This window comes from Gossypium raimondii, chromosome 1, assembly GCF_025698545.1.
Source record: "Gossypium raimondii isolate GPD5lz chromosome 1, ASM2569854v1, whole genome shotgun sequence".
Classification (NCBI taxonomy): Eukaryota; Viridiplantae; Streptophyta; class Magnoliopsida; order Malvales; family Malvaceae; genus Gossypium; species Gossypium raimondii.
Genome location: NC_068565.1, coordinates 272,787 through 298,428, shown reverse-complemented (window position 1 = coordinate 298,428; position 25,642 = coordinate 272,787). Strand labels below are relative to the sequence as shown.

The window sequence follows — 25,642 nt, the reverse complement described above, 5'->3', positions numbered from 1 at the left end:
GCTCCCTCAAGGACGCGATTTGTTGCCACGTCGATAACTTCGCTACGACGTGACGCGATCTCTGGCGCTGCACTCGACATCGCTACCGACGTTGACGTGATTTCGCGGAAAAGGACCATGCTGACGTGGACGCGATCTCCTGGCGCGTACCTTGACATCGCGCTAACGTGGACGTGATTTCGCGGAAAAGGACCATTCCGATAAATAATAAAAGAATGGGCTCATTTCAATAATTTTTGAAAAAAAAGGACTTTTATTGATAATTTGCCCTCTAAATTATTGAAAGAAATTATATTTGCATTCTCCATCAAACATAGTCAATAAAAAATTTGTACGCAAATCACGAGGGCTTTAACTTTCCAATGTTCCTGAATGAATTAAAATCAATACGTAATGGTATTATAAAAAGTTATAATATGATTCAACTATTAGTATTTTTGTCACTTAATTATAAAAATTATAAAATGATCATTCAACTATTTAATTTTATCTTTTTGTTATCAAGATGATGATGGCAACTTTTAAAATTGACATAATAACAATTTTAACTCGCAATATTTATACATTATGTCAATTTAATCTTTTTTACCAAAAAATTTATCAATTAATTTTGATTGAAAAAGTACAAAATTGAAAATACTCAAAAATCCAAGATAATAATTTTCATTTTCTCATTCTTTTAAAATCAACCATCAATGTCATCAATAAAAGCAAAATCGCAACAAAAGACTAAATTACACAATGTGTAAATGTTGAGGGTTAATTTTTTAAATTAAGATCATTTGACATAATTTATAAATGTTGAAGGTTAAAATGGTTATTATGTTAATTTTAAAAGATAACATTGTTAGCCAACTAATGACAAAAAGGACAAAATTGAATAGCGTTAGGTGATCAAAAGGAAATTTACTAATAGTTTAGTGATCATTTTGTAATTTTTCATAATTGATGATAAAAAATTTAGTGCAATTTACCCATTTGAATTTTAGTTTTACCTTGTCTAAATTTTATTTTAAAATTGAATTAAAAATTAAATTAAAACTCGTTCAAATTAGTTTGTTCAATGCTCTTACTCTATGAACTCATTTTAGATGCTCAGATTTTTACAAAATCTCCGTAGAGAATAATACAGGACTTGTTAAAGAATTCACGGCACTAAACAAAAAACATTAATGTAAATTTCTCTAAAGGAGTAAAAATCCTCAACAAAAATATAATATGATCTTACAAATATTATATCATATAAACTATAGGAATATGATAAAAGCATCATGGAAACCTTTTTAGGGCAAAATATAATCTAACTCTTAAAACAAAAACTTCCGTGATACTTTCACCCAACAAATATTCATGAATTAGACTTGCCATACAAAGACAACCACAACAACTAAACAATTTTGAGTTCTTTTATTTAGATAGAAAAAAATATATATATCAAAACATTATTAAATAACTGCTAACAGAAAAAAAAAAATCACCAATCGGAAGGGAAAAAAGCAGTGTTGGGGCTGTTGAAAGTTTCAACTCCCCCTTACAGGGAATGCATTAAAATCTGATTTTCGAATTTAAAAAAATTTCAAGAAAAACTCGTTACCTCTATCAAAATTCAACTCCGCCGACATCGTTTTTATTCGATTCTTTGTTGCTTCAATGGTCTTCATCATCGATCAAGATGAATGAAAATGGATAGAACTTGTAACCGTCTCCCTCGTAGAATTTGTTCTGGAATTCGACCCAATGAAGTCTCAATGCATGTAGGAAAGCGCTTAAGGTTTCCATAATAAGCAATACACCGACAGTTGCAAAAATGAAGATGATGATGCCAACAACGAGGATGACCATATTGTTGTATCTGTAGCGAGCAAAACGCACATCATTATCATTTGCATATCCGTGTGTACGTTAGATGTATGATGAACTCCTAATATTTCTTGAATTATCCATGTCCGACATAGATTAGGACATTGGTATAAAGTATAATCCACCAAATATATGAAAAAGTCTATAAAATACGTCATAAAAGCAATATCATAAGAGATAAAAAGTGCAACATATAAGCGTAAGATAATGTGAAAGACGTACCCCCAAGCAAGGAGAAGAACCTTCTCGTAGAACACAATTGACAATTGTGAGTGAGCAAGACTGCGGGACAAGAAGGACAAACATGATGAATTTGCTGTTAGGCTTTCGTAAAATCCGATACCATTTGTACAAAAGAACAAACACATGTCTAAGTGAGTAAATAATTATGGGGAACACATGTAGGAAAGAAAAAGCAATTTCTTTATGAAAATCGGGCATCAAAGAACAATCCACCTGTTAGCTCGCATATTTTCAACAAGTTATTTCAGTAAAAGTAAAGTTGAGCCTAAGCATAATTTTGATTACCAACGGCATACCTTAGGGCCCATAATCGAAGGTATGAGGCTGTATTTGAAACGGCACCGAGCACAAACTCTATGGTATGTATGAGTTGATGCACAAAGACTTCACTGAACTCAAATTCCTCGTGACCATGACCATGGGAATCATGATTCTCCTCTGAGAGAGCGTCATCCGTGCTTTGAACTTGTGTGTTTGATTGGCCTTGATGCCTCTAAAACAAAGGTGGATATAATAAGTGACGGAAAGAGGATGGAAGTAATGTTGAAAACATGTTCAGTAAGAAATCAAGAAAGAACAGTATAACATACATTTTCATGTTGTTTCTTTAAAAGAAATGGCTTCGGTAATAGCATCCATGGCACGGAAACCAAAGCAAGTAATAATAGCACGAGCTGGAAAGAAATGCGGAGGAAAGTTAAGTTGGATGTACATATAAATTTTAGAATAATTAAAAGAAAAAAGAAAGAGAAATAACCTGAACTGTCTTTTGATACGGAAAAAGCTGATTGTCACCCAATTCATCAGTAGGGCTCAGGAACATATATATCATTATGTGGTACAAATCAGCTTGCGAACCCGTGCACCATTTCACGATGATAAGGAGTGATAGATAACCAAATAGGCTATTCAAAAATATCATCTGGGGGATAAATTGAAACCTGAGTAATGCATGAGCAAAGGCAATCGTATTTAGCAGTTGGATAAAAACCTGGAATATGTAAGCAAAGCTAAGATCTCGATTGGCATATCAACTTACCAGATGTTCAGACTATTACCAAAGAATGTTGCATTGCTATAACTTAAAAGAATTCCGAGGTTCATCTGAGCCACCCCAAGAAGGATTGACATTTTCATTTTCAGAGAGTTTAGGAATGGCAGCTCACTACGGGTACCATGCCACGCAGGATCCACCCCGAATGGGTAAGTGTCACGCACCTTAATCAAACCAATAGAATCTGCATCCCTACAAAAGGGAAGTCGAAAAGCCATAAAGGATTATACATAAAAACGACGATTATACAACATTTGATATCATCACAAAAGTGCAGGTGAAATACCGGCAAGAGAGATCACGACAAGCATAAGCTGAGGGAGCAAATAAATCAAAAGCTACAGAGAAACACTCGTTATAAATAAACCCGGTATAAATTGAGAAGAGTGACATCATCATAATAACATAACGGCCACCAAATGTCATTTCTGTTATATCTCCAAGCTTCTGCAGTTTCCAAGAAATATAAGTTAGCTTCCATCAATAGAGACTAGACTAAGAAGGAACTAAGATAAATAACACAAATGGAGAAAGCTAACGGGTATATCTACTTTGTAAAGGAACCCGTCAAACCAAAACTAAAGCCATGGCAAAGTTATGTTTCCGTAAAATCCATGACATGTTCATAGTACGCATTAATGTGGCCCCTACCTTTGCTGTTTACAAAAGTAAAACAAAAATGTCTTTGTAGAATAATCTCATGTCACACTCAGATCCATTTTACCATGTTAGCGAAATTAATATGAAAAGTTGAGAAAGTATTAATAACTTTTCTGGCACAATTAAAACATCAGGGAATCTTATTTTTTCAGCAGTTTAATCATTGATGAGACCCACAAAGAAGCAGCAAATAAACAGCAAGCAAAGAAGAGAAAACACACACTGAGAGTTCTCCATGCCAATGTAAAAGCTGTAGGGTTATATATATTGAGAAGTTGATTATATCATCAGAAGAGATTACCTGACTCGACAATTTCTGTTCCCGGATAATAAAAAATAATGTTGCAAGTAACAAGCATATTCCATGCCCCCAATCACCAAACATGACGGCAAAAAGGAAAGGGAAGGTAACAATAGTGTATACACCTGGATTTGCTTCCTGATACTTTGCCACCCTGCAATTAAATGTAAAAAGGTGAAATGGAGAATTTACCATTTTCTGATCCTAGTCCGTTTGGCAGTTGGATAATTTATTAAGCTACCAATTAGAATTAGGTAAAAGTATCATGGTTGCCCCTGTACTAGGGGTTAGATTGCATTTTGCCCGCTCTACTCAAAAGATGGGCAAAGTAGTCCCTATACATTAGATTAAAGAGTAAATTGGTTCTTTCTGTTAAAATTTTCATCCATTTATACAATTAAAATATGGCGTAGTTAACAGAATAACAGGACAGTAACACATGACTTGCCATGTGTACCTCATGCTAATGCATAGGAACTAGTTTTTAATAGTAAAAATGAATGAAATATTTAACAGAAAGACCAATTTGCTCTTTAATTTAACATACAAAAAATAATTTGCTTTTTTTTTAGTAGAGGGGAAAAATGCAATCCGACTCTTAGAACAAGGGACTCCATGATACTTGTACCTTTAGAGTTATCTCTCTAATATGAACAGGTTTTATTATAGCTCTTATCCCTTCCAATATTGCATTAAATTACAGCAGAAAGGAAGAGACAGAATGTGTACACCTAATTCCCGAGTCCAAAGGAGGTCAATATCTTTATTAATTTGAACATAATATGCTATAAATAAGCAGGTAATCATAAGTCCACGTCAATATGCAGGAAATGCCTAAAATGCATGTGCATGTTACAAATTAGACATATCAATTAGGATATACTCACACAATCAGCATTCACGGGTATCACTTTTGGCAGATATTGTTTCTCTTTTTTATTTATAAACAAAGCAGTATCATATAAAGTGTTTTTGTGAACTTACCCATATGCATCAACAATTTCCTGAAAAGCAGAAGTAAATTTGTTTGTGCGAAAGTAGGTTGGTGGTGACTCTCTTGTATGCAAGACCTGGAAAATGGCTCCAACTTGAGAGTTGGAGTCAACTGAAGCCCGCTGCAGTACATCCTGAATCTGCATAAAAATGTTCAAACTCATACATAAATAATCTACAAAAAGAAATCTCTATAAGGTTGTACAAGCAAACCACAATTCAAGAAGAGCATGATGTCAAGAATTCAAAATTTTCAAGCAAGGACAAAAGAATATGTAAAAGCAAAAAGGGCAGAAAATTAATACCTGTTTTGTGGCAAAAACAGGGCTCCATGCCTCAGCCACAAGACATTTCTTTGTTACATCAAGACTAAGCATATTCAGAGTGTGATGGATTGATTTCTCCTTCTTGACCTTCAGAAGTTAAAGAAAATATAGTTAATCGCTAAACTTGATCCAAATGATTTAGTCCACTAGTTTATGACTGCAGCAAAGCATTATCATTTGATGTGCAATAGGAAAATATAAGCACATGCCACATGTGAAAGATGATCAACAAGTAACATAATTTAAAGTTCAAACAGTCCTTAAGGTTTCGACAAACAAAAAAACAGACCTTAAGGTTCCATTGCTCAAACTGGTCACCAATAGTCCGCAACAAATGGTCCCGGTGAAGCAATCCAGCATCTATGGTACTTTTTAGCTCTGAAATTTTTCCTGATACCTGAAATTTATAGTGATCATAGAGAATCGGTAAGGTAAAAAAATCCCAAAAATCACAAACAAATAGCAGAAAGATTAAAGCTTTGATAAGGGAGGCCTGAAAATAATTGCAACAAGGGCAAGGGGTGTTCCTCATCAAGAAGTAAAATTGAGGGAGTAATCTGTACAAGAAAATATATACATGCATACTCAGACAATCTAACTAAAAGAGAATTGGAAGGCCTGAAATGTCAGAGAAACAAACATATGGTGTTGAGAAACAATGAAGAACCAGTTTACCAAACCCTTAAGAAAAGCATACAGAAATGACAGTTTAAAGAAGAAAAAGAAATGATCTATACCTCAGAAATCATCAGAGCCTGTTTGCCACAGTCCTCAGCAAAAGGATAACGATTAGCTCCAAAAGCATCACAGATCTTGAGAATTTTGTTTTTTACTCTTTCTCCAGAATAGAAAACCATAAATACATTTTTCTCCATCTGCACATCAATATTTCCTAATCAAAGCCAAACAAAACTTGGTACAATATTAGACAGGTATCTTCTCCTTGTAATCACAAGCTTCAGAAAACTATACAAGCTAACAACAAACATAAGCATGGTCAATAGTTCAATACCATAATAAACCTTACACCATGAGTCCCATTTCTCTCAAAAACTTAAAATCTAGCTCAATTATAACATTCTAACTCCCATGAAGGGTTCGCTATTTCCATACGATCATGTCCATGAATGTACACATATGATAAAGCCAGTGCATGTCTCATTAACATAAAGTTACATAAGAAACGTTCTTTCATGTGCATGTGTATGTATATCTATCTGCATTTTGTGATGCAAGTACAATTTTTGCCATTGTTAATTGAGTTTGTGTCTCTCTTCTTTCTCAAAATATCAAAAGAATAGGAACAAAACTGGTAAAAACAATCACCTTCTCTCCAGAAACAGGGTCAGTGATAGGTGCCTCTATAGGAACCTGTTTGAGGAACACATTTCCCCTAGTTGCACGAAATAAAATCCTCTCAAATGCCATAGACTTCCCCCTAGAAACAAGGCCAGTAACAAACCCCAGCTTCACTTGCTTTGATAAATCTGTCGAGGTTGCCTACGTAGATAGTGAGGGATTCTATGAGCAGAAGTATACATTATATCTAATTAGTACAGTACACTAAAAGAAAGATGTTGCCATACTTGCTCCTGTAACAATGGAGTTTCTATGGATTCTTCAACCATTTGATTTAATTCCATTTCCCTTTGCCGAGCTGTAGCACTGTGTTGTGCTGAAGGAAAAAAGTCACCAGCCTAAACAGGAAAATAAAGTATCATTTTATGCAATTATTATAAAGCATTTTGAGCGGGAAGGAAATGAAAGAGATAACCACCTAACAGTAGATAGAGTGACAGAATTTAAAAAGAAGAAGAAAAAGAAGAAGAAGAAGAAGAAGATGTACAAACAAAGAGCAAGTTAATATCTGAATTGAAATCCACTAAGAATATATTTTATAAAAAACAAGAATATAATATGATATTAATACTAACTTAAGTCTTTATCTGATTGAACAATGTCTATCAACTCCTATCCAGTTCACAGTTCAGTGTTCAACTTTGGATATTTTACTCTTCCAAATATACATACATAACCTTTCATTGGAAGAATTAGCAATTTAAGTGGAAATATTTTTGTGTTACTGTTTCTCATGATGCAAAAATATCCATAGGAACTAGAAAGACAAGCATAGCCAGCTTAATTAGGGCGGCGAAGAAAAACCCATACCTTCCTCAAAACAATCTTATACTCAACCAGCTCATTATAACTGCGTTGCAATTTTTCACCATTTGCATTCATTTCAGTTAGCTCAGCCTCAAGTTCTGCTAGTTTCACCTGGCATGTCACAAAGAAAAAAAAATTTAGTTCAATAATAGTATAAAACATTTCTTGGCAACAGATGATGTACCTCTAGGTCATCCACATCTATCTCAGTTTCTTCCACAGATTTCGCTGAAGGGGAAACGCCTGCTTTTAGCATTTGCTCCTTGAAAAACCGCAAAGTGCGTGCCATCTCTCCACATTTTTTAATCTTCATGAGGAAGAGATGTTAATAGACTATGAACGAAAATCAAAATCAGAAAAATAATACTTCAAAGCAAATTACAGCAACAAAACTTAACATCATAAAAATCGTTAATGTTTCCAGTCATTATAAGAAACAAGCAGGAACTCGGCATATGTCAAACGTGAATATATCAATAAAAAACACAGAAGAAAATACCTGACCAGCATAAGTTCGTTGAAATGGACTTTTATCTGAATTCAGCTGTAAGACATCACACACACACATCAGTCTCAAATCTTCACCAAGTGATCCATCAACTCACAGAATTTTTTAACAAAATAGTTTTTCAACGAATTTTATAAAGCAAAACTATAAAATATATATTAATAGATAAAACCAAAACCCTTGCAATAACCAAGAACAAATGAACAGAAAAAAAAAAAGGAGATATCGATCCCCACTACTAACACTAGCGTGCACTTAATTCCAGAATCCAGCCTGGGATTCTCATAAACTACGATCAAGACTCAATCACCATAACTCAAGTAAAATTACATTGTACAACAACGTGAGATAACAAATTTCCGATAGAAACAAAGCATAAAAAATAGCAGCATTGTTAACACAAGTGATCACACAAGTAAATAAAAAAAGACAGTGTGCATACATCTTTGAATTGTAGGAGGCCGAGTTTGCCGAGATAATATACAGTGAGACGAGCGGACTCCATCGGAATGATTAGTTGAACCAATTGCATTGTCTCGGAACGGAACAGATCCATCGGGGGACAGCATCCGCCACGAGTGTCTCCCATTGGCTGCCGAAGGTTTGATTCTGTTAATTTTCCGGTGACGAGAAATCACGCCGTGATCGATCTCCGGTGTGTTTTTTCAATCTCCATTGTTTTTGTTTTTTGTTTTGGTTTTAGAAGTTCAATGAATCACAGCAGCGGTTTGCGTAGTGAAAAGAGAAACAGAAACGCAGAGCGAGCGAGCTGTGAGATTTGTTGAGATTTTATTTTACTTTATACTCTCTTACCGCCAGATGTTCCCACGTAAGCCTTTTTATTTTTACTTTGGCTTAAATATAATTTGGGACTTGATTTTGATATTTTTTTCTAATATGGTACCTATGTTATTTTTTTATTCAATCTAGTACCTGTATTTGATAAAAGTTATATATTTTGATACCAAAAGTAACCATGTTAACTTTTAGTATTTAATTACACTTTTAGTATGGCTTTAAAATTTCAAACATGATAATATTAGAAATTAACTTTAATCAAATCAACTCTAAAATCCAAATTAAACACTAAAAAGTTAACACCATTACCTTTGGGTACCAAAATATATAAATTTTAAAAATATAAGTATCGAATTAGACTAAAAATAATACAAATACCCCATTAAGGAAGTGTCAAGTTCAAATGGAATGGATTTCATTGTTCGTTTTATCTGTAATAATGGTTTTTACTATCACCAACTTCCTTAAGGGAGATGAATAAAATATTTTATATAAAATACAAACTATCAAATTAAAGGATAAGTATTAAACCTAAAATTTCAACGTAATACAGGGACCAACCAAAGGATTTGACCGAGTTCTCAAAACACAGACCGGGCTACCATTGAAGCTGAAAATAGACTTGATGAAAGCCCATTATTAATGTTAAGCCCGCTATGGTTTTGCCCATTAATATAGTGTCCATTACGTAATTCCTTAATCTAGTAAATTTCTTTTTGTCGTCTAACTATGAAAAGTTATAAAATGATCGCTCAATTATTAGTATTTTTTTGATAACCTAATTATGAAAAGTTACAAAATTATCACTCAACTACTCAATTTTGTCTTTTTTTATCACGATTATCTTGGATTTCTAAGTATTTTCATTTTACATTAGCCAATTTGTGACCAAAAAATTATTAAGTAGTTGGATAATCATTTTGTAACTTTTCGTAGTTAAGTGACAAAAAAAAATCATAATTAGGTGACCTCTACTATAGTCTACCTTAAAATTATTATTACACAATTAGCCTTTTCTATAATAACCGCAATTTATAACATTATTTTATTATAACAAATGATTTTTATGGAACCGATTTTTCAAGCTTTGGCTTTTTACCCTCTCTAGCATATTTTCATCTATAAAAGCAACATACATAAATTATAAAATACACTATTTACTAAACTCTAGTTCTCTATAAATTATTTAAACTTTACATAAAACCAATTAATCATATTTTATAGCTAAATCTCAAATATATTTTCAAGTGTATAACAACACCAATTTTTGTAAAATTAAAACTGCTATAAAATGGGTTGGCTTTTGTAACAATCAAGGGCGAAATTAAAATTTGTTACTGAAAGCTAAAGGTAAAAAGATTACTTTAAAAGGGCTTAACTTTAAGGAGAACCAATGGCATGCTTACCCCTCTAGCTACGCTTACAACGATATCAAAAATTGTTAATTCCCTTGCAATTTACAATCTCATTCAATTATGAATGGTTGGCTATTCAAATGGATAAAATGTAGGATCCAGATCTCAACAAAGAATCCCGACTAACTTTAAATTTTATTAAAGAAGATTGAGTTTTAATTTAGTTTGATATTGGCGTTATTAGTAGAGTAAGAGAATGTGAGTTCAAGCGTGTTAAAGTACAAATCTTCCTATTTAAAAGTTGAATAGAGGTTACAACTAGTTCTAAGCATTGTATAAGACTACCCAAAAGTAAATTTTACTATATTGTTATAAAATATGGACCTATTAACCAAATAATTAAGTTGGCTATTGAGAGGATGCTAAAGAGCAAGTTAGTCCACCAAATTTACAATCATTTTATAATGCTACTAGCCGAAAAAAAAAGCCCTAAAATCCTATAAAAGTAAAAAAAGATTTTGATTAAAAGTTACGACCTCAGTGAAATTTTTTATCGAAACGGCAATTTAAATCACAAACAACACACAAATAAGCTTCAAACATCAATCTATAACAATAATATTAAATTAATTAAATAAGTGTTAGCAATTGTTCTTGATAAAATAAATTAAACTCATAACAAAAAGAAATTTGAGATTTAAAAATTGAAATCTAATTTAAACTTACAAACAATACAACGCAGAGGAAGAGATGACGATAGTGGCCATTGTACAATGTCTCCTCTTTCTACCTATCTCTCAATATACTCTCATTGATTAATTAAATAATGATTCATAACAATTGAGAAAATCCATAACAATCAAAAACACAAAAGCTCAACAAACACAAAGCTTACAACATAAATTGAAAAAATCTACAACAATCAACAAACATGAAGCCTAAGATATTGAAAAAAAAAAAAAACTCTCAATGCAATAAACCGAAGACATAAGTAGAAATTGAAAATAATAAACTGACCTAATTGGAGATGAAGATGAATGTCTACGAGAGTGTAAGAGTGTAGGAGAAATCTGAGAATTTTGGTTTTTGTCATAAAATATGATAAAAATAATTAAATTGATAAATATAATAAAAATAGAGTTCACTTTCAAAAAAAATTCAAAAGGATTAATTTATTTAATTTTAAAATTGAAAAAAAAAACTTCTTTTACTTTTGTAATATAAGGAAGGTGTCTTTCAATCTTACATGACTATGAATTTTTAATGATTTTTACTAAAATATTATAAATAAAAAATAAAAAATTACCAAAATATTATACATTTTTTTATTATTTACCAAAATAATGCAAAAAAACATAAAAACATAAAAAAAAGGCTGCGACTAATGTGACGGGACACCGGAGGAGGAGGTGCCAGAGGCGGTACCGGTTGTGCCTCTGGCAGAGGCGGCACTGGCCCTATAATGGTCCCCATTCGGCTGGTGGTGGGGGGAAGAGAAGGAGAGGGAAAGGAGAAGAAATAAAGAAAGAAAAAGAAAGAAAAGGAAAGGAGAGGGAAGAAAGAAAAAGAAGGAAAGAAAATGAAAGGAGAAGAAAAAAGAAAGAAAAAGAATGAAAGAAAAGGAAGGAGAAGAAGAAGAGGGAAGGAAAAGAAAGAAAAAAAGGTAATTTTGTTTTATTAATTTAAATTTTTGTAATATTTGTGTAAAAATTTATGTTAATTACATTGTATGTGTTATATTATTCTATTTAGCATATATATATTATGAAATTTATTTAGCATGAAAAATTCATATTATGTACATTGTATGTTGATTAGAATTTTTTAAGAAAATTTATTTAGGATGTTGTATTTAGTTTTTTAGAAAAATAGAATTAAAAATAAAATGATAAAAAAATATGTTTCAGAAAACATAAAATACAAAAAGAAAAAACGGAAATTGTATATTCACCGAAAGTAATAAAATTCAAAAAATGATATATTTAAAAACACACTAAATTAATAAATTTCAAACATAATGTACTAAAATAATGTAAAATAATAAAATTAAAATTATGGTATTTTAAAGTAATAAAATGCGGAGAAAAAATACGAACAAATGGTCAAGTAAGAGTGTTTTACTAATTTTTTTAAAATTTAGAAATAATTAATACAAATATTTCAAACAAAATGTACTGAAATAATATAAAATAATAAAATACGAAAATAATATATTTTTATTGTAAGTAATAAAATTCAGGAAAATAATACGAGTAAATGGCGGAATAAAGATTTTTTACACTAAATTAATTTAAAAATACACTAAATTAATAAATTTCAAACATAATGCATTGAAGTAATGTAAAATTATAAAATTAGAAATTATGATATTTTTAAAGTAATAAATGCGGAGAAAAATACGAACAAAGGGTCAAGTAAGAGTATTGTACTAAATTTTTAAAAATTCAGAAATAATGAATACAAATATTTCAAACAAAATGTACTGAAATAATATAAAATAATAATATACGAAAATAATATATTTTTATTGAAAGTAATAAAATTTGAGAAAATAATACGAGCAAAGGCGGTGAATAAGAGTTTTTACACTAAATTAATTTAAAAACACACTAAATTAATAAATTTCAAACATAATGCACTGAAATAATGCAAAATTATAAAATTAGAAATTATGATTTTTTAAAGTAATAAAATGCGGAGACAAAAATACGAACAAAGGGTCAAGTAAGAGTCTTTTACTAAATTTTTAAAAATTCAGAAATAATGAATACAAATATTTCAAAAAAATGTACTGAAATAATATAAAATAATAAAATACAAAAATAATATATTTTTATTGAAAGTAATAAAATTCGAGAAAATTATACGAGCAAAGGACAGGAATAAGGGTTTTTACACTAAATTTTTAAAATTTATATTGAAAGTAATAAAATTCAGAAATAATTTTAAAAATACAAAATAATATATTTTTATTGAAAGTAATAAAATTAGGAAAAATACGAACAAATGTCCGAAATAAGGTTTTTTACTAAATTTTTTTAGAAAAAAGAAATAATTAATACACTTCAAACATAATTTACTAAAATAATGTAAAATAATAAAATACGAAAATAATATATTTTTATTTAAAGTAATAAAATTCGAGAAAATAATACGAATAAATGGTCGAAATGAGAGTTTTTTACTATTTTTTTTTGAACTTGCAGGCATGACAATGGCTCCATTGATTCAAAAGGGTAGACACATACCTTATGCGGCTAATAACGCGGTATGATTTATTATTTGTTAATCACGGGTTCTATTTAAAAAGGATATACGTAATATATAGAAATAAATCATGTTATCGTAATATTTTTCTATGATTTAACACTATCAGGACTCGTACCGAGTAATAAGGAGTCGTGTGAATGGTTTAAAGAAAGCTCCGATGCCGTACTTGGAGCAAGCCGGATTTGGGTCAGCAGCATCGATCCGGACCTTCAACTTGCGCTATGATTTATTATCTGCGCTAGTGGAGCGGTGGCGCCCAGAGAGCCACACTTTTCATTTTTCGTGTGGGGAGTGCACGGTGACCTTGGAGGATGTTGCGATGCAGCTTGGGCTCTCAATCCACGGGACTCCCGTAATGGGAGTATTTTCATTTACCGATCCGGCTGCACTTTGTTATCAGCTACTTGGAGACTCGCCAGAGGACGAAGAGTCAAATTTTACGAGCTTAAAATTTACATGGCTGAAAGCCAAATTTGGACAGTTATCAGCGAATGTCACTGAAGGCGAGCTGATGTGCGCTGCTCGAGCGAACATCATGCATATCATAAGGGGAGTACCAATGCCCGATGCAAACAACAACAAGGTGCATATGATGTACTTGCCCCTATTAGCTGATTTGTCCAATGTCCGCTCGTATAGCTGGGGCTCCGCCATTCTAGCAGTGTTATATCGGGAGCTTTGTTGGGGGACAAACCCGGATGTTGTAAACATGGGCGGATGCCTCACATTGCTGCAGTCTTAGGCGCTCTATCGGATGCCATTTTTGGCATCGGTTAGTCACCAACCGTATGTTTATCCACTAGTTAACAGGTGATAAAATATAACTTGTCATTATTTGTAGTCATAGTATATTGACTAATGTTACCAACCCTAAACCCTATATTTATTTTTTGTAGGTGGAGTCTTTATCCGGGTATCGGTGTTAGAGTATGCCCAAAGATCAATCATGAGATGGGTGTAATAACATACTTGATTTATCATGTTTATTAATATAAGGCGTTACCATTATTATTTCAGTTTTTTTTTTGTGTGTATAAATAAATTGTTTTATAATAATGTCCTGAGAATAATATGATTATTCTTAAAAGATCCTTAGTCAAGTATTATTGTTGGATAGGACAACGATAATGCATTAAGACTAACATGCAGTTGATTGATGAGAAAGAGTTGTCATTGATATGGAATGTCAGAATCGATGCATGAATATGTGTGTTAGAGAACAACATATTGGACTGACCCATTATGAGTATGTTTCTTGGATTATTATGTAATTGTCACGACATTACTCATAGTGATTAATATGTATATGATCCTCAGACTTGAGATCATCATAATCCCAACATCGTGAGTAGTATATCTTGATATAGTCAAACGTGCAAATCGTAATCGGGTCGTTCTATAAAGGTGATGTTGGATATACCACAATCGATGTAGAGGGATATGGTTGGTCGATATAAAATAAGTCCCTCCTACATAATGGGAGTAATATCTTAGGCCACTTGATTAAGTGAGACTAGAAATGCATGGCCATGCTCAAATAAGTTGATATGAGATGTCATACTTATTTGTATATCGTAGTCTGCTTAAGATATCAAGGAACATGGAATGGACTATGCAAGTGTGACTATTCCATGACTTGTGTCTAATCCAGAGATAAAATACTTAAGGATTATTGCATAAAAGGTTAATCATAAAAAGGTTATGTCGAATCATGATCTCTTGTGACTTAGGTAGCAATGATGCATTGCTAGATGCCACCCATTGTTTGTAACATTGGAATCGTTCTAGTATTACTGCTAACGTTACAGGAACCTACAGGGTCACACCCTATAATTGAAATGAACGGAATAAGCCATAGTTGGTATTGTTTTTGCGGGTCGCTTGAGTTAAATTAATTATAGAATTAATTTAATTCGGTAATCAAATTTCCAACACATTATGTACAAGGTTGTTGTACGCATAATGAGAACATGAATTTGGTTAGCATATGAATTCGAAATAAATATATGGTTTACCGAAATTATATTATAATTAATGTAATTATAATTTTTGGTTTAAAATATTATTATATTTGTTTAATTCCTAAAACCCTAAAAATAAAAGATTTATAAGATCCCGTTTTTCCTTTGCTTGGGTCTAGCAGCCGTCAAAGAAAAATCACTTTCAAAAATGTTTTGGGGATTTCTTCCGTTCGTAGTCAACTGGGTGGATTATGTAGAGGTCGGGATCACGATAGATTGCGGCTTGGTTCGACAGCAGACCAGACTATTCGTTGTTGAGGCGTTGCTGTCTACTCTGAATAAACATTAGGTAATTTCGTAAACTTTTCACCCCGATTCGTTCCTCACACATGGATTCTTGGTTGGGATCGCCGAATTTTTATTTTTTCGCTGCGCCATAAGGGTACCGGCAATCTAACAATCGGGAGGTCGCACACTGTCCAGATATACCGACTCATGATCGAACAGCATGCAGGGGAAGGGGTAAGCTGCTATTCTAATATTCATGACATCTTACTTTCTATATTTTACTCACACGTTATGGCTAATTATAACCATGTTATTAATCATGTAGTTTATATGGATGTCATACCGTAGGCCCGAAATTATAGATGTGGTACCCTCGTCTGCATACGTTCATTCTGACATATGGTGCACTAACGCACCAATTATAAATTTTAGTGTAGTCGAGTGGTATCACGGGGATCGGGTAATACGACAGTTTGGCTGCATCCAACATATTCCAAATTCGTCATGCGAAGTGGGGGCGGTTCACAGCATGAATAATAGAGGAAAACTGTAGTTGGATTGAGGCATTAAGCATCAAAAATTTGTTGCGCTGTGGAATGATCGGATGCGTCGAAGACCTCAGATTGTTATGGCTTCCGATTCGCAACCATTATTAAAGTACATACAATGGTACTATAGTTGCGGGAAGCCATTTATACTTGGAGGCCAGTCGACTGTAGTCCCCCCGTATATGCAGCGACCTGGGGGATCGTACCCAGCGACCCCGATAGAGGCGGAGCTTGTGGCATATTATGCTCCAGAATCAGAGCCCGAGCAGGAGCCCTAACCAGATCCCAAACAATCACATTAACATGTGGATAATGATAGCTATCATCCGGATTTGGCGGGCAGTGACTATATTTCGAGCTTCTCAGGGGGAGAATACGCATACGAGTTTGAACTCTTTTGATCCTACCCGCCGCAGTATGGCATACCCGGCCCGTATCCGCAGCATCATGGGACTCCTTCCGGTTCAAGTTCGTTGATGCCGAACGAGCTATAGGATTTTTCCTCTATGTTTGTCACGCTCCCACCTACGCCGAATGATGATGTTGGTCGTCGCAAACACCCAAAACGTGACCATTGACCTCCGAATATGTATACCCCTAGGACCACACCATCGACCCATCAATTTTAGGGGTTTATTGCACTTTTTGTACATTACAAAGTTTGTACTTTTTGTATAAATTTAATTATTCTAATTTTAGGTATGCTTACTACGGAACTTTTTTGTATAAATTTAATTATTCTAATTTTGCATTATATTAAAGCTCAATTTAAGGTTAAATGCCTCTATTTTTTATATAATTTTAATAATTCCAAATGTCGTATACTATTTTATAACTTAATTTGGATACAATTTAAGCATAAGCATAAGCTGAATAATTTTTATTATTTCAAATGAATTACACTTTTTATAACACTACACATAAAAATTTTACATCATTAAGTCAATTTCAACCCGATCCGGACGACTGTCCAACATGAAAGTTTCGCCCAGGGCATTTATTCCGACTATGACCACTTAACCTGTATATTCCACAACGTTTACCGTCTGATTTCTCCCTAATGTCTATTTCATTACGGATTCTGCTTGATTGCGAACGACTTCTTGGATTCTTGCGTAGCCCTCTGTCTGGGAAAAGCTTGAAAGTCGTCGGAGGCACCTCCAACGTAGATAAGTCAGATAGGACGGGGAACTCATTTTCCTAAACATGCAATGTGCGCTCAAGCATGTACACATCATCAACATATTGTTCAACAGTAAGGTTGACTTTAGCACACGCTGCCACGACATGCGCATATGGATAATGAAGTGTTTCGAACGTCCTGCACTCGCACCGTCTGTTCCGGAGATCAACTCCATAGGACTTAGTTGGTATACCAGGTCGACGACTGATAGTCTCAGTAACTCGAAACGTTTCCAGTCGTCATGAATATATTTCTACATTCATTGACCTTGCCATCCAACGGTTTGCCAATATTGCATCCCTGACATGTTCGGCAAACACGTGTCCCGCCTCCATCTGGTCGACTTGTTGCTGACCCATTCTTGGTATCAAGGTAGCCAGCCTGTAGAATGTAGCATAAAAGACAGATGCAATCGGAAGATGACGTGTTTTCAACAAGAAAGCGTTGATCCCATCGACTAAGTTTGTGGTCATTTGGCCATAACGAAATCCCTCGTCAAAATTTTGAGCCCATTGCCACGGTTCCATTGTGTCCAACCATTGTTGGAAAGATGTGTTTGTCTGTCCCTCCATGTCACTCTCAAGTCGGATCATTCTTTGGCGGAAAATATGTGGCTCTAACTCGTACGCTGCATACATATTAAGAAAAAATAAGTTCTAGTAACTCGATAACATAAAATATTACAACCTATATTGAAAATATAAGGTTATCATTTACCCATTGCCACGACTTGTCTCTTCCAGTCTGCATTCTTATAATCTTTGTGGATGTTAGCCGCAATGTGACGGATGCAGTAAACGGACCTCCATGGCACACCAGAACGCCTAATTGCTGCAATTAAACCTTTCCATCTATCGGAGATGATACAAATGTTATCGTTGCTAATAACATACCTCCGCAGGTTAGTGAGGAAGAATTCTCAAGACTCCAAGTTCTCTTTATCTACGATGGCAAATGCTATCGGGAACACGTTTCTATTACCGTCTTGAGCAACCACAAGAAGTAGAATCTGTGTATATATTCCATATAGCCAGGTCCTATCCACCTACACAAATGGCTTGCAGTGGGGAAATGCCCGCACACATGGATCAAACGTCCAGAACATCCGATGGAAAATCTTTTTTGCCGGCTGTAACTGGTCGTCCGGGCCGTAATAAGGCATTGTCTACAACTCAATCATAGTCCCCAGTATGCACTCCCGCATAGCAGCTATCCATCTTTGTAGCTCGTTATACGATGAATCGTAATCTCCATACAGTTGCTCCATTGCCATCTGTTTACCTATCCATGCCTTTCGATATAATAATCGATACTGGAATCGTGCTTGCATCTCGACAATCAGTACCAAAACTTTAATGGTCGGCATGTCATTCACCATTGGCATGATACATGTGCAGATAGTTTTCGAATCAAGTTTTCCATGATCTTCTGTCATACGTGTTGATGTGCATGTATGAGGACCAACAAATTTTCGTATCTCCCACATCTGAGAACTTTTAATGAATGCAGCTCATATCTGTCAATTGCAGCCTTCTGCTGCCTTTCAACACTCCCCAATATATATTGTCGGAGTAGACACTGCGACTTTATAATCCACTAATATGTTCATGCTGTACCGTTTAATTATAAATACGCACTCTTCTTTACAGCTAAATCTCTGGCCTATGAATAAATCCTCATGATCAGAATTTACGGCTAGCCCGTGAGGATGAACTATTTCAGGGTACTCTGGGAACTCAGCTACATACGCTGTGTCGGGGTCTATGAGAGACATGTGTGGCCCAGGATTATTGTGTATCAAAATACGTCGCATCTGGTCCTCGACCGAAGAAGCGTCAATGTTTCCATCGTTGTTGACATCTTCAGTGTCAATATCATCAGGTACATCGTCCACATCGGGATCAACGTCACTATCGACCTCTTCATCCCAATGATCGCTACCACCTTCTTCTTCACCACCAACCACATCAATATCGGGTGTAATATTCAGATCGATACCGATCCCACCCATAGTCGATTCACTATCAACGTATAATATTGGAGCCACCATCCACGATTCTTGAGCTCCGTGTTCTTCATCAGATGCATTGACATCTTCATTTTGCTCCATACCGGCAAACTCAGCAAATAAGTGAATCGATGCATTCTTGTCACTCTCATTCCCACAGTAAAGAGCGACCATTGTCTCCACGTCTTCATCGTCTACAAGTTCCATTTCGGTGAATTTGACCGGGTTTGTCGAAACTGGAAACTTGTAGAAAATTTTTGATATCATTCTCCTACAACGTCTAAGAATTTTTGCATTAATTCTTGCCTTCATTTCATCCAACGAGACATTTCTATTAAATCTCATTGCTATTTGTTGCCGACATTTAAATACACATCCAACACTTGTTGTCAAGATGACTCCATTGAAATAAACGCATACAAAAAACTTATTATCCATCTTCAATATTCAATCTGTCAAAAAATAAATAAAATCTCAAAAAAAACTCCAACGGTAAATAAATTACTTAAATAAAAAATTAATGTTTCAATATGCAATTTTTCATCATTAAGCTCATACTTTTTCGTTATCATTTTGTACATGAACAACGTTTAACCACTAACCCTAATAACTAACACAATAACAATAATAATAGTTTTATACTCAAAATAATACTAACTAACAATAATAATTAAGGTTTTACTAAAATAATAACTAACCATAATAATAATACTAATTTTTACTAACAATAATACTAAGTAACATCTAAACCCTAAAACTAATAATAATAATACTAACTAAAATTATCAATTTGAGTTTTTATTAATCTTAATAACTAAACTAACAACAAAAAATAATAAAATTATATAAAAAACATAACAACAAGATAATCAATTATTTTTAAAAATACCTTTTTTTTTCTCTTCTCTTTCTCTCTTTTTTCTGGCAGCACCTCCTCTTTCTCTTCTTTTTCTTCTCATTTTTCTCCTTCAGCTGGACAGATCTGGTGTTTATAACACGAGTGGTGCCGCTTATGGGAAAGGCACCTTTGGTGCCGCTTGTCCCATCCGCTTTTCTGTTTTTTTTGTATTATTTTAATAAAGAATAAAAAATGTATAATATTTTGATTATTTTTTATTTTTTTATAATATTTAGGTAAAAATCCCATTGTTTAAGCTACAAAAATCTCTACACCATGTGAAGAAGCGTGGGCAATAATACTGAAAAGGTGCAATTAAAGCTTTTCCCCCTTTTCGGTGTGCTTTTTAATGTAACCAACCTTTTTCATTATTATCATTATCCTATTTTTTTAAATAATATTATTTACAAGGCAGGATCACCACCATATCCTGCTCTTAAAAAGTGTTTTTTGTCATTTTCTGTCTCACCCAATTTCATTTATAATTTATAAAATAAAATCCATGTTCTAATCACTTCCATTTACAACTGGAGTTTTACTAATTGTCGATATAAAAAATCAAATCACGTTTTTCTGCATTTTTTTAAAAATATTTTTAAATCATAAGTATTAAAATTTTAATAAATTTAAAATGATTTATTATTTGTTTACATAAAATAAAAATTATGATAAATATACGACTATCGATATAATATAATATAATATATTTTTATTTTATTTTTTAAAATCCATATCATTCCATATTCATATCTTGCTCTTAAAAGGTTATTGTTTGTCACGTTGTGTGTGTGAACATTATTGTTCAAAGTATTTGATCGAAGAATTGAAATTTTAGGGAGCAATTTATTTATTATTAAATGTCCAATTATTTGAAGTCAAATTTTCTGAAAACCATAAAGAAAAAATTTAAGGAAAAATATTCAACAAAGACGGTGCAAGAAGAAGAAAACAAAGGTTTTGAGTAAACGGTTGTGAAAGAATAGGCAGTAGAAAAATAATTATTATATACAAAATATAAATAATTAAAGAAAGCCAAGTTGGACCTTCCTTTTTACACAAAGAAAGAAAAGGTTTAATTCAAATTTGATCATTGTATTTTCTGAAAATTTAAAATTAATTCTTTTGCTTTAATTTATCAAAAAACTATGAAAATTAATCCATTCCGGTAGCACCGTTAAATCTTGCTATTAAATTATTAATTTGAAAATCAATAATTTATCCATTTATAGGAAAATAATTAGTAGAAATAAAAAATTCATTAATTCAGACGTACAAATTAACAAAAATCAACCATTCAAGTTTTGTGCTTATCAACTAACTTCCTGTATTTTATAAATATGATAAATTAAGTCCCTAAACTTAGACAACCTTTCCAAAATTGGTCCTTAAATTTTTTGTTCACATTAGTATTGAAACTTGACAACTTTTTCAATTTGGTCACTAAACTTGAATTCATTAAAGTGTGATGATTTAACAGTTTAAGATTGTACCAAATTTTCACCTAACCAAAAACACTTTAAAATTTCTTCTTCTTTTTTTTTTATCTTTTAGATTATATATATATTTAAAAAAATTAAGTCATAATGTGGAAATTCGAGAGAGTACCATGTCATCACACTTTAATGAAATCCAAGCTTAATGATCAAATTAAGAAAAAAATTGCTAAGTTCCCAAACAAAGGTGAACATAAAAAATTAAAAACCAAATTGAAAAATGTTATCAACTTCAGGTCTTAAATGTTGTTTTAACCCTTTTATAAATTAAAAGGTAGAAAAAAAAAACCCAAAATGTTGGTGCCTATAAAAAGACTGTGTGTCAAAGGATAAGCATCTCAATGTATCTTAATATCAAAAGATCCCTTTGAAAGTGAAAACTTTAAAAGCTGTTTATTTTATCTCATAAATATTCATTGCATGTCCCCCGTAAGCCCTTCATTCTTTTCTCTGAGCCTTCTTTTAAAATAAAAATAAAAATCAAAGGTATCTGTTTATAAATAAATCAACAAAAAAAATTCAATGGAACAAAAAAGAAGGATGAAGATTTGGTGTGAAGTGTGTGATAAAGAAGAAGCCATAGTGTTTTGCCCAGCTGATGAAGCTGCTCTTTGTGGTGTGTGTGATCATAATGTTCATCATGCAAATAAGCTTGCTACTAAACACTGTCGTTTTGCTCTTCTTCAACCCGATGATTCCCCTCTTTGTGATATCTGTCAGGTAACCCCCCCTTCCCACTTTTTGTTTGATATTTACAACCCAGATTTAAAACGACGGTCGATTTAACTATCGGACTTTACAACGACTTTATATGTTTTTTCTTTTTTGGGGGAGGGGGGTTCACCTCTTGGTGAGACTAACCACGGGCGAATCCACTAGGTTTACATTCAGTTTTAAATTTAAACTTTGTTTCCTATTTTCATAGAGTCTCGTCGTGTTCATAGAGTAGAAGTGCTTTCACCTATAGTAAATTTGCACCAAAAATTTAAAATCATGGCATTTTGCATATATGAGTTAAATGATAAATTTGAGTATAGAAACCTCACGTTTAATACTAAACATGTTGAGGTATCATAAAAAATGTTTTAATCGGATCGAAAGTTGGTCGAGGTATTAATTCGGAGAATAACTTTAAACTGATTAGATCGGGAACTAATTGAATTGATTGAACAAAGTTTTTAATTTATGTAATTTTATTAAATTTTAATAATTTTAATTAAACAGGTCCAATTTAAAAAATACTAAAATCTATTGACTTTCGACATAAGAAACTTAGAAAACTTTTGGTTAAGAGGTTAAAATCCACTCTAACAAATTCCATTGGATGTCTTCAATTTATGATTTAGATTCTAAATTGATATTTTTAAACATCCCAGTTGAGTTATCAAATTATTGGTTTCATATCAACAAGGGACAAAGCTAGAAATTTTATCTTGAGGTTGATATAAAATAAAAATAAAAATTAGAGGGTCAAAATTAAAAATTATTAATTTAAATAAAGACCAAAAATACAATTTTTTTCTTTTAATTAAAGAGCTAAAAGGATTTAATTGAATTATTAAATTCAAGCAGATCTAAGGAATTAGTTATATTATTTAACCAAAGGGCCAAGTGAGTTAAATCTAATTATATGAATATCAATTGAGTCTTTTGTTATATTAACCATCTATTTAGATGATTTAGATTTGATGTAAAAATATATTTAAAATATATGATTCGTACGGATAACTTGAATTTAACATATTAAAAAAATAAATAATATATGTGATTTAATTCCATTTTTTTAATATATTAGATCTTAATTTTATCATTGTAGTATATGCACATGTTTATAACTTGAGTAACATGTTTGAGCTATTTAAAGTCTGCATGATTAAGTTGACAAAAAGATGGGCAGCACTGAGGGGCAGACAGGAGCATGGTCCCTTAAAATGAATAATTTTTTTAAAGTTTAAAAAGTTATAAATTAACATATGATGAAATTATATTTTAATTTTTAAAATGATAAAATTATAATTTAGTCTTTCTAGAAATTATAAATAAGGGTGTAGATGAGATACTCATGCTTGTAAGCTACTTGAGTTCGACTTGAAAAAATTGAACTCGATTTAATTATTATCGAGCTGAGCTCAAGTTACTCGAGCTATCGATTGGGCGAATTTGAATTTTGTAAACTTGACTCAAATTGCTTGCGAGCCTTATCGAGCTTTTTCACTTTTTTATATTATTAAATTACCCTATTATCTTTAATATATATTATTAACCTTAAGTTTAATTATCCCACCTAAATCGAGTTTAATTACTAAAATTGATAAATTATTTTAATCAAGTTAACTCAATTATATCTCGAGCCGAGTTCAAGGTTAGAAACAAATGTTTGACCAAACTCAAGCTAGGAAGTATTCGAGCCTGACTCTGCTCAATTACCTCCTTTTTTACATTTTAAATCTCATAAAAGTTTTTAATTTAATTTCCATCCTTGAAAAAAAAGTTTCTTCTTGGATTTGAATTCCGAGATCTACAATTAACCATAAAAAGCATTGGTTTCATAAATTTACCTTTTTGCAGGAGAAAAGGGCACTTCTGTTTTGTCAAGAAGATAGAGCAATACTTTGTAGAGAATGTGATATTCCAATTCACAAAGCCAATGAACAGACCACGAAACATAACAGGTTTCTTCTCACAGGCGTTAAGCTTTCTTCTTCTTCTTCTTCTTCTTCTTCTTCTACTGGTTTCCCTCCTGCTTTAAACACAGTTTCATCTTCCTCTAATGGCGGTTATGGTGGTCAAACCATTTGTTCTGAAGCTGAAACTACTTCACAGTCCAATAACGAAATTGAGAAGCCATTGACGACTTACAGGATCGAACATAATTACACCATCGGCGATGACGACGTTTTGGTTTCAATGAGTATATCGGAGTACTTGATGGAAACTTTACCTGGTTGGCGTGTCGATGATTTTCTTGAACCTTCATCATATGCTGCATGTTAAAAGTTCACAAATGAAGAAGAAAAAATGAAACAAAGAAATACTATTTGGTTACAGAGAAAACAAGAGAAACTAAAGAGAATATTTTGAGAAGAAAAGATACTCTGAACTTTACAATTTATAGCCAATTGACTCTATAACAGACTCAACAAAGTTAGCGTTTAGCTCAGTCCATACTCTTTAACACTGCCATAAATGGTTTTTGTATGGTATGGTTTACATCTAAAAGATTTGAAAATTTTGAAGACGAAAAATAGTAATAGATATTTGTATTTCATTATTTTTAAACGTGATAAATCCAGACAGTATATATATACATATATGAATTATGGTGCAAAGTTATACATAAATTTTGATTTGATTCCATTTTTGTAAAAATATATAACATCATTTTACATTATATATTACATAAATAATTATGCTTATTTAATTGTCGATTGAATTTTAATTTGATTGACATTGATATTCTTACTAGTGTAAACCAATGCAAGAGGACGTAAATTTAAGTGTGCTGAAGTGCATTATCTTCTTATTTCAAGCAAGTTTTCTGAATTTTTTAAAAATAAAATAAAATTATTTCTTTAATGTTTGTGTTATGAGGATATTTTCATGCAATTTGTTTAGCAAAATTGTAAGCTAGTGAATTTGAGATCCTTTACATGTCAAGGAATTCGAATGACCCGAAATTTCTCATCGTTAATGCTCCTTAGATCAGGCAGATGTTCTGAATATTAGGTG

General features: G+C 32.5%; 3 protein-coding genes across 3 annotated transcripts; 2 read left to right on the top strand and 1 right to left on the bottom strand.

Annotated features, from left to right (window-relative positions):
- Positions 1–1,388: 1,388 nt before the first annotated feature.
- On the bottom strand, positions 1,389–8,867 carry LOC105772944 (V-type proton ATPase subunit a3). The gene is made up of 18 exons (XM_012594469.2): positions 8,554–8,867; positions 8,103–8,147; positions 7,788–7,910; positions 7,607–7,714; positions 7,024–7,134; positions 6,764–6,937; positions 6,175–6,312; positions 5,727–5,834; positions 5,417–5,524; positions 5,103–5,251; positions 4,119–4,272; positions 3,444–3,604; positions 3,143–3,349; positions 2,861–3,044; positions 2,694–2,777; positions 2,400–2,596; positions 2,083–2,142; positions 1,389–1,852 (listed from the first exon to the last, which is right to left on the bottom strand). Exons 1-18 carry the CDS (start codon positions 8,698–8,700, stop codon positions 1,648–1,650), a joined length of 2,463 nt encoding a protein of 820 aa, XP_012449923.1. The 5' UTR covers positions 8,701–8,867; the 3' UTR covers positions 1,389–1,647.
- A 4,611-nt stretch (positions 8,868–13,478) lies between these two features.
- Positions 13,479–14,276, top strand: LOC105786619 (protein MAIN-LIKE 2-like). The gene is made up of 2 exons (XM_012613137.1): positions 13,479–13,532; positions 13,641–14,276. The coding sequence occupies exons 1-2, from the start codon at positions 13,479–13,481 to the stop codon at positions 14,274–14,276; spliced, it is 690 nt and encodes a 229-aa protein (XP_012468591.1).
- A 7,979-nt stretch (positions 14,277–22,255) lies between these two features.
- Positions 22,256–25,073, top strand: LOC105772933 (B-box zinc finger protein 20). Its single transcript, XM_012594449.2, has 2 exons — positions 22,256–22,633; positions 24,482–25,073. Exons 1-2 carry the CDS (start codon positions 22,436–22,438, stop codon positions 24,905–24,907), a joined length of 624 nt encoding a protein of 207 aa, XP_012449903.1. The 5' UTR covers positions 22,256–22,435; the 3' UTR covers positions 24,908–25,073.
- The last annotated feature ends 569 nt before the right edge of the window (positions 25,074–25,642 follow it).

Excerpts from the sequence above, each read along its gene's own strand:
- LOC105772944 (XM_012594469.2), bottom strand. The coding sequence starts at position 8,700 with ATGGGAGACACTCGTGGCGGATGCTGTCCCCCGATGGATCTGTTCCGT. Across the intron at positions 6,313-6,763 it reads ACCCTGTTTCTGGAGAGAAG|ATGGAGAAAAATGTATTTAT; the intron begins GTGATTGTTTTT and ends ATTGATGTGCAG. Across the intron at positions 2,778-2,860 it reads CGTATCAAAAGACAGTTCAG|CTCGTGCTATTATTACTTGC; the intron begins GTTATTTCTCTT and ends ATTTCTTTCCAG.
- LOC105786619 (XM_012613137.1), top strand. The coding sequence starts at position 13,479 with ATGGCTCCATTGATTCAAAAGGGTAGACACATACCTTATGCGGCTAAT. Across the intron at positions 13,533-13,640 it reads CTTATGCGGCTAATAACGCG|GACTCGTACCGAGTAATAAG; the intron begins GTATGATTTATT and ends TAACACTATCAG.
- LOC105772933 (XM_012594449.2), top strand. The coding sequence starts at position 22,436 with ATGGAACAAAAAAGAAGGATGAAGATTTGGTGTGAAGTGTGTGATAAA. Across the intron at positions 22,634-24,481 it reads CTCTTTGTGATATCTGTCAG|GAGAAAAGGGCACTTCTGTT; the intron begins GTAACCCCCCCT and ends ACCTTTTTGCAG.